Source organism: Cervus canadensis, chromosome 2 (genome assembly GCF_019320065.1).
Source record: "Cervus canadensis isolate Bull #8, Minnesota chromosome 2, ASM1932006v1, whole genome shotgun sequence".
NCBI classification, from domain to species: Eukaryota; Metazoa; Chordata; class Mammalia; order Artiodactyla; family Cervidae; genus Cervus; species Cervus canadensis.
The window spans coordinates 22,791,051-22,806,744 of record NC_057387.1 but is presented as its reverse complement, the minus strand read 5'-3'; the positions used below and the strand labels follow the sequence as shown (position 1 = coordinate 22,806,744).

Below are 15,694 nucleotides of genomic sequence, written 5' to 3'. Positions count from 1 at the left end.
GCACATTAATCAAGCCATAACCTACCCAGGACACAAAACACTTTGTTCGTTAATCCTTCTCTTCTCAAAAGAAAACGAATTAAAATCTGGCCAGAGTTACCAACTTATTCCTAACAAATCATCAGAGTGTTCACGAAGTCATCCTGCCTGCAAATACATAGTAATATGTGAAGAAGGGAGTTCTGGGATAAACTCAAACTCCTCAGTGCAAAGAGCCCAGGTCACACAAAAGGGCCATTAAGGAAGGGTACCACCCACCCATACTCATCCAACATGGCCCATGCCTACAAATCCAGTTTCTCAGACTCACCCTCTTTTCTACCATTACCCTTTTGCTTGTTTTAATAGCTCTGCATTCTCTGTGTGGAAGGTGGTGCTGAAGGGGGCCAGGTGGAAGGAGCAAGCCAACCAGAAGCTAAGGGAAGAGACTCCATCCACAGAGGAGAGATCTCACGTCTTTTTGTTGAACATTTCTTTAAAGGATCCACCATTTTACAGATAAGGAAAATGAGGACCAGAGAAGATAAAGGCCTTTTCTGAATTCACTAACACAGGGAGTTGGTGGCAGAATTGGGACTACCGCTCAGGTTACCCGATTCCTTTTAAGTACCAGTTCCCCTACACCAGACTCTCCCAACCAACTCTGTCATATTCATGGATTTAGTGCTCTGGCTTTGCTGACAGCATTCATTGACACCTCCTTCTTTCTTCCTATTTTTCTTGTTCTCTTCTGGACTCTTGCTTCCCCCGCCCCTCTCAAATTGATTTTAAACAGTTTCCCTCTAAAAAACATAAGAGATATCCTTCAAACTTTTAATGTGATCCTCAGAAAAGATCTCCGAATTAACAGATTTTGGATTACCTACCGTCTTTCTTAGAGAAAAAAGACATCTTGTTGCCCAGAAAAAAGCGTCGTTCTGAATTAACGTTGACTCAATGGGAGTGTTACGGTAAACACTGAATACTTCTATGTCTTTGGTACAGCATTTGAAAAAGAAGTCATCATGGAAGACAGAGAGACAGCTGGAGAGAAGAGAACACCTATGGAGCGTCAACCTGAACAACTGGTACTGACTATGTCATTTTCAAAGAATTTTAGGGAGTTCCCTGGTGGCCTTGTGGCTAGGATCCAGCACTTTCACTGCAGAGGCCAGAGGTCAATTCCTGGTCTGGAAATCATCCCCACGTGCCATACAGTGTGGCCAAAAGGCAAAAAAATTAAAATTTTAAAAGAGAATCTTAACAGAGCATTTCCATCATGCAATTAAAAGTATTTTTAAAGGGCTTAAAAATTCAAACTATGAAACCCTTTCATGGAAAGGAGAGACTTTTTCTTTTGCAGAGACTTTCCTTCCTTTTCATTTTTTAAATGCCTAAAGCCAGTTATCAAACAATATAGCATTTCCTTCTGCAAAGCCAACAGGTCTTACAAGCTACTGGGAAAAGCAGAGCTGGTGTCAGTGAGCCCTCGTCAGTTCTAACCTCATCACCACACACATCAGTTTCCTAGTGAACCACGGTCTTCCCAGATGTGTACCATCTCAGTAGATCATAGTCATTTCTAACACTGAGTCTGGCTCACATCAGTATCAGCTATAATTTTCCATCTTCCAATCCAACATTCAGTCTCTTCTATGATCTCACCATCAACACTGGAACGTGCTGGACATACATAATCGAGATGCAATAGATGCCTACAGAAATCCTGTTGAGATGCTGTCCTTGAAATTCTCTCATTCCTTAGCATCCACTGTTCTAGGCTTCACCACTTCCCTCAGCATACTGCTTCTCTTCTTATCTCCCAACAGGTCGACCTTCCATGGTGCTGTTTACATTTTTTTCTCCCTCTTCTCTCAGTCACATTGCCCCTTCCCCTAGTTTTCAGTAAATACCTCCTCTGTCCAGAGACCCCACGAATACAAAACTCTCCCCCCAACCCCTGACCTGTATTCTGGGTCCATATTTCGAATGGTGCATCAAGCATCACAGCTGAGGATCTTCAATGTCCCTTCCATACTGAAGTGCTGCTCTGTATGTTACATGGGACTCGGGACATGGGGCGGGGAGGGATGGGCAGGAAGGAAAGCACAGGTAATGGCATCAGCAGATCTGGCTGCAAACAGAAGTTTGTCACTTATACACTCTATGCTCCTAGGATGGCTATTCACCAAATCGAGTCTTACTTTTCTCATCTATACAATGAGAGCAACAAGTTACCTTGAAAGATTGTTGAAAACTCAAAGGGAATTTCCATTTGGAAAGGATCTGGCACTGGTCATATTGAAAAACATTAGTTCTCCCTCCAAATCTCTGTTACAAATCAGCTGCCCATTTCTGTTAAAAGCCTCTTTGTTCTTACTCAGGTTTAAAACCCTGGAGTCAACTTTGGCCCCTCCCCTCACCCCTTTCAATCCAATCAGCTGCCAAGTCCTTTTCAGTTCTCTCCTCTATTTTCCCTTATTACTGTAGTAGACGCTTCCGGATGCATCTTAAAACATAGTTGCCACTCCATTTACCATTCGCCATTCTCCTGCTCAGAAACCTCTGACTTTGCCATTCTGTCCAGAGAAGCAGAGAAGTGCAAACTCCAAGCCCTCGACAATGTAACAGAAAGCTCTAACCTCTCCCTGACTTCTGCCAGCTAACCTCAACCAAAAAGGCATGATTCAAGCCTCCCAAAAGGCACCTTGTGTTTCTCCTCTCTCACTGTGCTTGTCTCTCTCGAGAAACAAGTCTCTCCTTTTCTAGTGGGAAGCAATACCAGTAGTGGTTAAAAGCTCAGCTGGTGCTCTGGGATGACCTAGAGTGCTGGGAAGGGGTTATGGGGAGGGAGGTCCAAGGGAGAAGAGATATATATACACATAGAGCGGATTCACTTCATTGTACAGCAGAAACCAACGCAGCACTGTAAAGCAATTATCCTCCAATAAAGAGATGAAAGCTCAGAGTCTGGAGCTGAACACCTGTGTGAATCCAGTCTCTAGCTCAATCTCTTTGAGCCTGGGCTTTTTCATCTACAAAATGAGAGAAACAACTGGGTCTACCTTATCAGATTAGTGTTAAATGCTCGAGGAGAATTATGATTATCTCACTTTGTATATGATTCTTTAGGGTACTCTTCCTTATTTCATTCTGCCTAACTCTTTGAGAGTCCCTGGACAGCAAGGATATCAAACCAGTCAATCCTAAAGGAAATCAGTCCTGAATATTCATTGGAAGGACTGATGCTGAAGCTGATGCGAAGAAATGACTCATCAGAAAAGACTCTGATGCTGGGAAAGATTGAAGGTAGGAGGAGAAGGGGATGACAGAGGATGAGATGGTTGGATGGCACCATGAATTTAAGCAAGTTCCGGGAGTTGGTAATGGACAGGGAAGCCTGGCATGCTGCAGTCCATGGAGTCCATGAAGTTGCAAAGAGTTGGACATGACTGAGTGACTGAACTGAACTGAATGTTAGTTTTAAAAATATAATCATAGTTATAAGTTGTAACTTATCATTTGCCCTCTCTCCCTCCCTCCTAGCTCCCAACTCTAAGTCCTGGTGGGAACATATTGCTTTATGCAATTTCATGATTCCCCACAAAATGAGCCTTCAAATAGTTCTTCAATACAAAAATGTATTGAGGTATAGTTGATTTACAATATTGTATTAATTCCTGTTGTATAGCATAGTGACTCACTTTATATATATATGTAAGGCTTCCCATATATAGTGGGAATAGTGGTAAAGTAGTAAAGAATAGTGGTAAAGAATCTGCCTGCCAATGCAGGAGAGACATAAGAAATCCAGGTTTGATTCCTGGGTTGGGAAGATCCCTGGAGGAGATTCACTCTAGTATTCTTGCTTAGAGAATCCCATGGACAGAGGAGCCTGGGGGGCTATAGTCCATAGGGTTGCAAAGAATCAGACTTGAATGAAGTGAATTAGCATGCATGCATATATATATATATATATATATATATATATATATATATGTGCATGCACACACACACACACATATATAAAATACACATGTATATACATGTCTATTTTTCAAATTCTTTTCCATTATGGTTTACTACAGGATACTGTATATAGTTCTCTGTGCTATACAGTAGGATATTTTTGTTTGTTCATTCTATATATATTAGAATATATCTATATTCATTCTGTATGTTATATTACATCTGTCATTCCCAAACTGTCAAATAGTTCTTTAAATGGATAAAGTTAGGGCTAATTGTTTCCTTCCTCAGTCTCAAAATGAAGGACTAATAGGACCAGGAAATCTAGCAATCTGGCCAATATCATGTCAGGCAGAGAGCCCTGGAAACAAGCTAGCTCTCCTAACTGGATCCAATAACCTGTCAGCACCAGGAGCCAAGCATGCTTAATTATCCTGCTACACAGGTAGATATGAAAGTGGTGATTAGCTTCAAAAGTTAGAACCTTCTCAGAAGAGAATCCCGAGTCCCATGGCCAAATGACAGCAGCCCTTGTTGGCATCAAATAGTCTTGTGCGTGTCCTGCCTCGCCTCCAAGGCTTTAACACGCAACTCAGTGGTGCAAAGAAGAGGTGGCCCAGAGCTGTGTCTGGATCCACGGTGGAAATGTTCCTGGGCTCTCCTAGTCGGACGGGACAACAGCTTCTCTCCCATCCCTGCAGGAAAGACAGGACTAGAACCAACAGCAATTAATTGAGGATGAACAAAGATCAACATTCAACTTTTACAAAGTAGTCAGGAGACTAAATAAAAAGTTGCTTGGGAGGAGAGGGCAACAGGAAGCACAATCAAATACAGGAGAAATCTGTATTCAATATTTATTATTAGAGTGTCTACTCAGACCAAAGTTTATTCTCCAGCAGTTTTCATGGGCTTTGGGATTCTGTTTTGTTTGCTGGCTCTGACAGGAAGGATCTGCACATCTTGATTTCTCTTCTCACTTAGTCATCAGCCTACAGAAACACTTTCCTAAGGGTCCATAGTTAAGCTATGAGACAAACATAGGTTCTTAAAGAAGTTTTTTAAATGGGTATGTGCCACTTAGGAAGTAGGTGACCAGAAATATTCACTAAGCCACTAATTCAATTAACAAACACAAGTACCTATGAGGGAATGGGGAAACAGAAATAAAAGGAGTTCCTATAGTAACTGCCCCCAAGCTAATTAAAGGCTGTGACCACGGCCTGGTTAAATTTAATTGGCATTTACCTTATTTTTTTTAAAAAAACAGTAGGGGACTTCCCTGGTGGTCCAGTGGTTAAGAATTCACTCGCCAATGCAGGAGACACAGATTGAATCCCTGGTCCGATTTCCCATGCCTCAAGGCAACTAAGCTGGTGGGCCACAAGTACTGCGCCTGTGGTCTAGAGCCTGGGAGCCACAACTACCAAAGCCCATGCACCTGAGCGCCACAACGAGAGAAGCCACCGCAATGAGAAGCCTGGTCACCTCAGCTGGAAAGTAGCCCCTACTAGCTGCAACTAAGAAAGCCCACATGCAGCAAAGAAGACTTGGCACAGCCAAAAATAAATGAAATAAGTAAATTTTTTTAAAGTAGGGGAGCATTTCTTCAAGTTTATTTCACACTATCTGTCTTCATTTCTGCGGTAAACCTGTTTCATATTAAAATAGATCCGGTATACTTTTCAAAAAGAAAAAGATAAGTTCATACATATGAAAATATATCAAGAGAATGAGAACCTAAGCTGGGAGAAAATATTTGCACAACACGTATCTGATAAAGGACTGTTATCCAAAATATACAGAGAATTCTTAAAACTTAACAGTAAGAAAATGAGTAACTTAATTTTAAAATAGGCAGGGATTTCCCTGGAGGTCCAGTGGTTAAAACTCCACACTTCCAATGCAGGGGGCACGGGTTCATGTGTCACTATGGAACTGTAAATTAATGATATACCACTACATACCTATTAGAATAACAGTGGTATCTCATTGTTTGCCTTTAAACTGTGGTGCTTTTGGACTGTGCTTTGGAATTGATGCTTTTGAACTGTGGTGTTGGAGAAGATTCTTGAGAGTCCCTTGGACTACAAGGAGATCAAACCAGTCCATCTTAAAGGAAATCAACCCTGAATATCATTGTAAGGACTGATGCTGAAGCTGAAGCTCTAATACTTTGGCCACCTGATGCGAAGAAATGACTCATTGGAAAAGAGCTTGATGCTGGGAAAGATTGAGGGCAGGAGGAGAAGGGGGTGACAGAGGACAAGATGGTTGGATGGCATCACTGACTCAATGGACTTGAGTTTGAGCAAGCTCCGGGAGATGGTGAGATACAGGGAGACCTGGCCTGCTGCGGTCCACGAGGTTGTAAAGAGTCAGACATGACTGAGCAACTGAACACCTATTAGAATAGCAAAACAGCCAAAACATTGACAACACTGCATACTGGTGAGGATGTATAAGAACAGGAACTCTTGTTCACTGCTGACAAAAAAGGCAAAATGACACAATCACTCTGAAAGAGAATTTGTCAGTTTCTTAGAAAACTAAGCATGTTTTTGTTCAGTTGCCCAGTCCTGTCTGACTCTTTGTGACCCCATGAACTGCAGAAGGACAGGCCTCTCTGTCCCTCACCATCTCCCAAAGTTTGCTCAAGTTCATGTCCATTGCATCGGTGAAATCCAGCAATTGTATGCCTGGCTATTTATGCAAATAAGTTGAAAACTTACATCTCCACGAATGGAAGTTTATGGGAGCTTTATTCTTAACTGCCAAAACTTAGAAGCAACCGAGATGCCCATAGTTGGTGAATGGATAAGCTGTGGTACCTTCAAACGATATTATTCAGAGTTAAAAAGAAATGAGCTATCAAATCATGAAAAGACACAGCATATGGGAACTCTCTGTACTTTCTGCTCTATATAGTTGCGAGGGCTCTCCTGGTGACTCAGTGTTAACGAATCCGCCTGCCGACGCAGGACCGCCTGTTCCACCTCAGGTCCGGGAAGACCCTACATGCCACAGAGCAATTAAGCTGGTGTGCACAACAATTCAGCCTGTGCTCTAGGACCCAGGAACTGCGACTACGGAAGGCCACGCCCCCTAGAGCCCGCGCTCCGCAATACGAGGAGCCACGGCGGTCAGTCCAGGCATGCAACGAAGAGCAGCCCCCCACTCACAACTAGAGAAAACCCACGCGGCAACGAAGACCCAGCACAGCCAAAAACAAATAAATAAAATTTTTAAAAATTCTGCTGTGCGCCTAAAAGTGCTCTAAAAAATAAAGTCTAAGGGGTTTCCCTGGTGGTCCAGTGACGAAGAATTCCCCTTGTAATACAGGGGACACAGCTTCAGTCCGTGGTCGGCGGGCTAAGATCCCACAAGCCATGGAGCAACTAAGCCTGGGTGCTACAACTACTGAAGCTCAAGCGCTCTGGATCCCACAAGACACAACTAGAGAAACAACTTGCACCACAAGGAAAAAATCCCACCTGACACATCAAAGATTCTGCTTGCTGTAGCTAAGATCCAATGCAGCCAAATAAATAAATATTTTAAAAATAATTTAAAAGATGAAAAAAATAAAATTTATTTTTTAAAAAATGTATATGTCCTTATAAAAGGTCCTTTCCCCATCTAATATCACACATAAGCTACACCCTTTGCCATATCTCAATATAAAACATTGGCAGTGCCATCATATTAGGAAAGCATCAAAGTGAAATGTTTTAAAGTATAATACATCCATTCATTAAGCAATGTTTTTTTTAAAACATGTACCATGTGCTACCTATTACACTAAGTTCTGCCTTGTGGAGATTATATTCATTTGAAAAATTTCTAAAACCCACTGCTTTCAAAACTACTTACTGCTACCAGAAATCATTGTCAATACCTGCATGAGGGATTTTTTTTTCTTTTTGTCCTTAAGAGATTCTATGAAATTCACCAAGGTTCTTACATGTGGGAAAAAAAGCTGAATAACTGGAAAGGTGTTCTTCCCAGGTGCCCTGTTTAAGCATGATCAAGTACCAGAGATGAGCTAACCTCCTGAATAGGCAGGACACTGAGACCTAAGTGATACGTTTCTTATTAATAAAACCCAGGAAGAATGGTCCTTGTTTTGCAAGTCTGGGTAAGATGCTGACGAGAGAAAATATATCTCAAATGCCTCTCTGAATGAATGTAGGCTCTTTTCCCCTTTACACACATTTTAGCAAATTAGAGCTGTGTGCACATGACCCAGACTTGACCCTCTGCAGGCAGGGGAAACTAAAGAATTGCAGGTGGTGCTCCACACATCCGACTGGGACACTGTTGCCAGCCTCTGGATATATTGTGCCTGACTTGCTGAACAAGTGCAGGGACCCCAAGAACTGTGTACATGCAAAGTTGCTTCAGCTGTGCCCGACTCCTTGTGACCCTGTGGACTGTATGTAGCCGGCCAGACTCCTCTGTCCATGGGATTCTCCAGCCAAGACTACTGGAGTGGGTTGCCATGCCCTCCTCCAGGGGATCTCCCTGATTCAGGGACTGAACCCAAGTCTCTGGTCTCCTGCATTAGCAGGTGAGTTCTTTACCACCAGTGCCACCTGGGAAGCCCAAGAACTGTCCTATCCTCGTGTAAAATGACTGATGTGCTTTTAAGAACCCACACACACTGTATTTATACCAAGGCATCCACAGCACTGTGGGGCCTTGAGGTCAGGGAAAAGAAGGCTCAGCCAGCCTCAGGAGATGGCAAAGCCATCTTGTGGCAAAGCTTCTTCACCCACAGAGGAGCAGCGGCTGATCTTTTTAACATCCCCATTAATACAAGATGCAATAAAACCCAATTCCATACCCCATACAAATCATGCTACTCTTCTCAGAGGTAAAAACAGAAGGAACTATCTTCCTTCCTCATTCCAGCCTTTTTTCCCCCGTATCTGCAGCAGCAGGGAAACCTCTCCAGTTTTCTCTGATGTGCACCATAAAGGCCTCTCCTAGGAGATATGGCAGAAGGTGTGCATGACAGCAAGGAGGAAGGTACTGAAGCTGTGACCCCACCCATGCTGTGAAGTGAAAGTCGCTCAGTCAGGTTTGACTCTTTGCGACCTCATGGACTGTAGTCCATGGAATTCTCCAGGCCAGAATATTGGAGTGGGTAGCCATTCCCTTCTCCAGGGGATCTTCCCAACCCAGGGACCAAACCCAGGTCTCCCACATTGTGGGCAGATTCTTTACCAGCTGAGCCACGAGGGAAGCCTATCTACCCAACATCAATAAAACACCATCATCGTTTGGCACTGATCAAGCTCGTACAACTGAGCAATACCCAAATCTGCTCTCACTTATTTCCAGAGGGTGCTTAATTTTTCGGGCAGTCTGGTGAAAAGGATGAAAATTATAATAACTAACAAAATGACCCTCTGACCTCTCTCTTACAAACTGGCAACATGCAAATAATGTTTCATGCCTACACTTTTGCATTTTGAATCATTACCAATTCATTACCAACTCACAATTCCTGAAAGTCCACCATATGCCGGGCTGTGTTCTGGACTTGCAGTCCCTGCCTTGCAGAGAACGTGCAAATGTTCCAGCATTTGCTGAACAAGTGCAAATGGCGCTCATTCAAGTCTACATTCTTCGAGAAGACACTGAGCCTCAGGCATTTCAGGCAATGCCAAAGGTGAGAGGAGAGCCAGAATGCGGCCAGGAGTGGTCAAGAAAGGCTACAGAAGGGGGAAAGGGTAAGACTTGGCCTGGAGGGAAGACAGAAAGAATTCAGATAATAGGCTGGGAGAAAGGGGGAAAGAATTCCAGGGAAACAGTTCTATGCCCAAAGGTCTTATTATGGATTCTGAACCTGGTCTTTCCAAATGAAGGCCATGGGATTATAAAGGCATAAAAATAATGAATGTATGAAAAACCCAGGCCTCTCATAGGAGATCCATTAGGATGCATTTAGAAGTCCAACAATATTCCAGGAAGAAAATCTGTAAAGTGAAGAACCTCAGAGGAAGAACATAGATCCAGCAGTTTTCTCCCACGGAAAACAAAGACACACCTGTTTTGAAAACAGACCTAAATTCCAGTCTATCTCCAGCACCTGGGACTCCAAGCAAGATCCCTAATTTCTCTCTGAGACCCAATTTCCTCCTTTTTAAAACAGAGATGATTGCAATATGTAAATCATCAGATTAAGACAGATTAAGACAAAGACTAGAAATTCTCTAGTTTAATAGCTGATACATAGATGTCTGATATACAGTAACTCCTTCATCACATTAAAAAAAAAGCATAAAAAACAGGTGGCTCAGTGGTAAAGAATCTGCCTGCCAAGCAGGAGATGAGGGTTCAATCCCTGGGTCAGAAAGATCCCTTAGAAAAATAAATGCCCACTCCAGGATTCTTGCCTGGGAAATCCCATGGACAGAGGAGCGTGGCAGACTGTAGTCCTTGGGGTCGCAAAGAGTAAGACATGACTTAGCAACTAAACAACAATAGTTGATACATAAATGTTCAATACACAGTAACTCTTGTCATCACATTAAAAAAAAAGCACAAAAAGCTTTCCAGTTAGAGATAAATGAGCAACTACAAAACTGCAATGTCTTTAAGGAATGTTTGAAAGTCTGATTTGTCTTGAACTTCTACAAGCCACATTTTAATCCTAGTAGACTGCTTGAGCTATAAAAGTCGAAGGGACATGATGGGAGTCATTGGCTTAGTTGCAAATAGCAGGATGATCTTTGTAGTGCTACTTTCTAGAAAGCACATTGAACTTTCACAACTGAGAAGAAAATATCACCTCCAAGAACATGGCAAAAGTCATTGGTTATCCCCTTGGGATTAATCCATTTTATATCCTGCCTACAGAGTTTAAAAATTTAGGCTAGCAAAGACCCTATTCAACAACTTTTAATGAGTGTCTTTGTACTAGACACTGTGACAGATCCATTTAGGGTCTCCCAAGACAGGAACAAAACGAAAAAGTCTAGATGCTTTAGAGTCACATCTGCAGTGAATCCTCACAAGTCTGTACAAAGGCTTCATCCTCTTTTTCACAGAAAGAGATAAATTAAGACATATGTATTCTTTCAGTTCTTTCACTCATTCCTTCATTTAGTCATGTTTTTCAAATAGCATCCTCTGTGCACTTGTTAGGTTTAAAGTATACGGTACACAGCCATTGCCCTCAGGGATTTACTTTTTGAAGGGGAGAAGGAGAACATCTAGCTATCACAAGGCAGACCAGAGACAGGTATCCTTCAGAGGATGCAGAGTACAATGGGGATACGATGGATTCTGACTGGGAGGTCTAGGGAAAATTCTATAAGACTTCTGCACCAGCTGGGCGAGAATTTGGAGACAATAATCAGGGCAGGGCAGGGATGCCCAACAGGCATGGAGTTCCAAGTTGATGGAGACACACAGGTGGAAGAATGCTGCATCTCAGACTAGGGAGCTGTTTGCTGCAAGAATGGATAGGTAATATGAGGTGGCCCAGGTCCAGTGGAGAACAGAGGTAGGTAAGCACTGAATTGTTGAGGGTTTTGAATGCCAAACTCTGCAGTTACCTTTCTGATTACATTAACACTGCATACTATGTACTAAGAAACCTGTTAGGAAAGGGGTGGGGCGGGAGGGAAGGGGTTGCTGCGCAGAATGAAGGAAAAGAAAAAAAGAAGTCGGAGCACAGATCAAAGGAAAAGCCCAAATGGCATTAACATAGGATCAGGCTCCAGACCTCTTAATGACATTGCAGGGTTTTTTTTTTCCCTCACTCTACATGAACAGGCAAGCTCTTTCTTGCTTTAAGTTATCATCTTTAACCAGCTTTTACTCTTTTTCCTTGCCTTAACTAGACACGAGAAATTGGGCAAATGTGCAGCTTCAGAGGAAATCCAAAGAGCTTTGAGGGGAAGGAGAGGAAATGTGATGCAACCCCATCATCCTTAGTCATCCAACCTTTGGCGAGGTCACCGTCCCAGGCCAATTCAGTTCCATCACCAGTGCTTCTCAACCTGATTTCTTTCCATCCATTCCCTTAATCTCAGTCATTTTTGAAGGCCATCTATATTCTTCTTTCTGTAAAAAGTAGCCTGACTTCCCATTTATGACCTTTGTCCACTATGGTGTCATCATATTCTTCTTGGGGCCCAGCTAAACTTTGAATATCAAATTTCCCCCAACGATAACCTCCACGTCCAACACGCACACACACAGCCAATATGCTCCAATTGGAAATCTTCTGAATTCACAGAGCATGTTCTCTTTATTTCTCCATCCTCATGTCCTCAGCCTCAACAGCTGGGTTTTTCCTCACTCCATTCTTAAGTCACTCCAGATGCCTCATCTCTTCTAGAGAAGCCAGTGGAAAAGATTTTGTTTTTCCCCACAAGCTATTTATATAGGAGACAGGGCTTTGTGCCTACCACATCATCACAAGCCTTGGATACTCCTGCCTCACCACCCAAATGCCATCTTTCAAGATTCATTTGGCTCTTAAAACATATGCCACATTAAATAATATCCCTATGTTGGCTTAAGAGAAGAAGGCTTCCCTGGTAGCGGAACAGGTAAAGCCGCCGGAAATGCAGGAGACCCCGGTTCGATTCCTGGGTCGGGAAGATCTGCTGGAGAAGGGATAGGCTACCCACTCCAGTATTCTTGGGCTTTCCTGGTGGCTCAGAGGGTAAAAATACTTGTGGAGCAGTAAACTACACATAAGTAGGGGGCGAGGGTGGGGGCAGAAAGGAGAAACGGGCTGTTTAGGAGAGGGAGTTCATCTACACAGCAGTAACACCTGGGCTGTGTTTAAAGTTGCCCACTCATCCATCACAGTAGCCATTATCCAACCGCCTTCACCACACCCTGAGTCCCAGGAGAGGAGGATAACGCCATCGGGGATGCAGAGTATTCAAGTCAACCTACAGGTAAAGGACACTAGGCCAGCTATCAGAGCAAAGAGAAACACCACCAGATTGAATCCAGCTCACGTAGGAAAGGGTGGGTGATTCATTATTTGGGTAAGGCCGGGGCGGTTAGGAAAAAGGAAAATCGGAAAGTCCCAGAGGAAGTGGCCATCTGATTCTCGAAACGTGGCCATCAGGTACACTCAGCTGACTCCCTGTTGCGCTGACTCTCCCCCTCCACCTCTTACTCGTCCTCTCCTCCCATCACGCTTCACCCGGTGCCTCCACTGACAGTCCTTCGTCTCGGCATTCCCCCCGGGTGAGGGTACCAGTCTGGCCACACCGGCGACATGGGCGTTTCGGGGTGCGAAGCCTACCGGAGCTAAACGGCGGCGACCACTCCCAGGACGGCGGGCTGCTGCTGCCCCATCTACCCTCTCATCCCCATTGTGCCATTTGTCCCGTCTGATGGCAGCCCAAGCCGCTGCTCCGAGTCAGGATAGAATGCAGCCGAGAGGAAAACGGAGCACACGTTTCACAAGGACCCGAGATGACCCGCTGGCCCTCCTCGGAGTCCCCCATCCCCACTGTCCACAGCCCCAAGTGGGGCTGGGGGCGCGGGGAGACAGGGCGAGGGGGGTGCAGTCGGTCCCCGTCCGCAGCCGCACACAAAGCCCTTCACCTTCTCCTTGCCTCCCAAGCTCCTCCCTGGGCTTCGTTTTTTTTTCCGAGGGTCTCGGATGCCCCCTTCGGTGGTCGGCGGGACGGTCTGACTGCCTCTCCAAACGCTGCCTCCTCCCTCGCTACTCAGCCTTATTCTCCCCGCCCGTCGCCACAGACCCCGAAAGGAGCCTGGTCCCGGCTTGGGGGGGCCGTAAGTACACCCCCACCCCGCGCCCACAGCCCCGGGGCTCCTGCGCCCCGGGGGAACAGACAACGGTACAAGTTCGCCCAGCGGCACGGCCACCCGCTCCGGGGCGCACGCCCCATCCCCGTAGCAGTCCGGTCGGGTCCCGATCAGCCCCATCCCCGGGCGGCGTGGGAGCCCAGCGGCAGCCACGCTCCTACCTGCGCGGCGGCGGGCGCGGCAAGGGGCGAGGGCACCGTGCCCGGGCCCAAGCCCCGCGCCGCGGCGCGACTGCCCTTGTGCTGCGGCGGCGGCGGCGGCGGCGGCTGCAGCGGCCGCGGGCTGGCTGGCAGACTGGCTGGTTGCCCGGCTGACTCCTCACTGGGGCTTCCTGTAGGGCTGGACAAAGGACATTTCCTGGGAGGAGCGGGGGAATGTTCCCAGCATGCCTCGATTTGTAGTTCCCGGGGACTTCCTGCCACCATGGCAGCGGGCGCCCAGGAGGCAGCCCCGGCCAGACTAGGACCCCGGGCCTGGAGGAGACGCGCTACCGCCTTCCCCGCAGCGCTCCCGGGAAGGGAGCGGCGGGCGGGTGGGACCCTGGGCCCCGCCCTGCGACTAGCGCCTGGCCCGCGGCTCGGGTGGGCGCCGGGCGCCCTAGTCCCTACTGAATAGAGTCCTGCCGCTGATCTGTCGCTGTGTGCGGGGGGACTGCGATGGGAGAGGCCCTTTTTTTTTTTTTTTTTTTTTTTCTAGAAATGAAGAAGTTGGGGATGGGTTCGCTTTAGGTCAGCTCGGTTTTTTTTAATAGATTTTCTTTTTTCTGTTTTAAGTCACCGGAATGCTGCTGGGGGCGAATGAACGAAGTTGACTGCTCACCAGGAATTTAAATTCCTTAAGATCTTGGCGCTTCATCCTTAAAACCAGAAGAGCTGATTGTTCCCAGATCCTGACCCAGTGGCATTCCTCCCTGCGATGTTGGTCTTGTCCCAGGCATCTTTTCAAGAAAAGTAATTCAACTAAGAGATTGAAAGCAAACTACATGAATTAACTATAAGACACGTAAAAACCCATGTGCTCTTGAATGAGGAACTTGCTGGACTCTCTGCCTATCTTTTCCTGTCACCTTTTAGGATTCAGTTTCCTGGGTTCTACAAAACGGACATGGTGGCCACTGTAGAGCCTGTGAAGGGGTTAGGGAAGGAGAGGTTGGCTACAACAGAGGAACTCTGCTTTCAGACTATTAAGAGTCTGTAACATCCTCCACAAATTCCTGTGTAGTTCCCCCGACCCTCATGGGAAGGAAAGGCCACTTAGAGACTACATGACTAACCTCAGGCATGGAACGGGCTGGATTAATTTAAGGTGTAGAATTGATGAGAAGCACAAAGGTATGCTTGCTTCCCTTCCAGGAGTTCCTGTTGCATGGCCCTGTGTCATTGTCCACCTAAATGAGCGGTGCTGTGATCCTCGAATTTTCCATTCCCTACAAATGACTACTTCTTAATGGTTTGCAGTCTGGTAACATTCCAGTGAAAGCGTGCCCCTCTTCCAAAAGATTAATTGGTGATGATGGTTTGGCAAATCTGTCGACTTTTTCTAGGGTTCAGCTTGGGGGAAAAAATTATATACTCGCTTGTAGCATTTAACATTATCTACCAGGCCTTGGTTGAGGCTGTTTTCTGCCATGCTTCTAATATGGTACCCTCCTCCTTCTACATCTCTAACTTCAGCTCATTATACCTGAAACTTCACTATATCCCATATCAAACCTGCTCCTCATTTTATTTTGCCAACCTAAGTTAATTCATTACTTTAACAAAGATCAGTGTAACTCTTACTAGTCACTATACCTAGAGTAGACAACTGATAACATTCAACAGTAAGATATCTACTGAGTAACTTAACTACAAGCTATATCTTACCCTCTGGCTTCCCAGGTGGGCAGTGTTAAAGAATACACGTGCCAATGCAGAAGACGTAGATTTGATCC

At 45.3% G+C, this 15,694-nt stretch overlaps 1 protein-coding gene across 4 annotated transcripts in view; it reads right to left on the bottom strand.

Moving 5' to 3' along the window:
• The window catches only part of ZNF697 (zinc finger protein 697), a 33,423-nt gene extending 19,334 nt beyond the window's left edge, over positions 1–14,089 (bottom strand). Inside the window, exons 1-2 of one of the 4 annotated variants that reach the window (XM_043459475.1) lie at positions 13,923–14,089; positions 6,681–6,779 (exon numbers count right to left, since the gene is read on the bottom strand). In XM_043459475.1, the coding sequence (XP_043315410.1) occupies positions 6,681–6,682 (2 nt within the window). In that variant the 5' untranslated portion in view covers positions 6,683–6,779; positions 13,923–14,089. Of the gene's footprint in view, positions 1–4,432; positions 5,708–6,680; positions 7,135–13,922 lie in introns of those variants that run through there. The other 3 variants (XM_043459483.1, XM_043459468.1, XM_043459491.1) reach the window with 3 other exon arrangements.
• Positions 14,090–15,694: the final 1,605 nt, after the last annotated feature.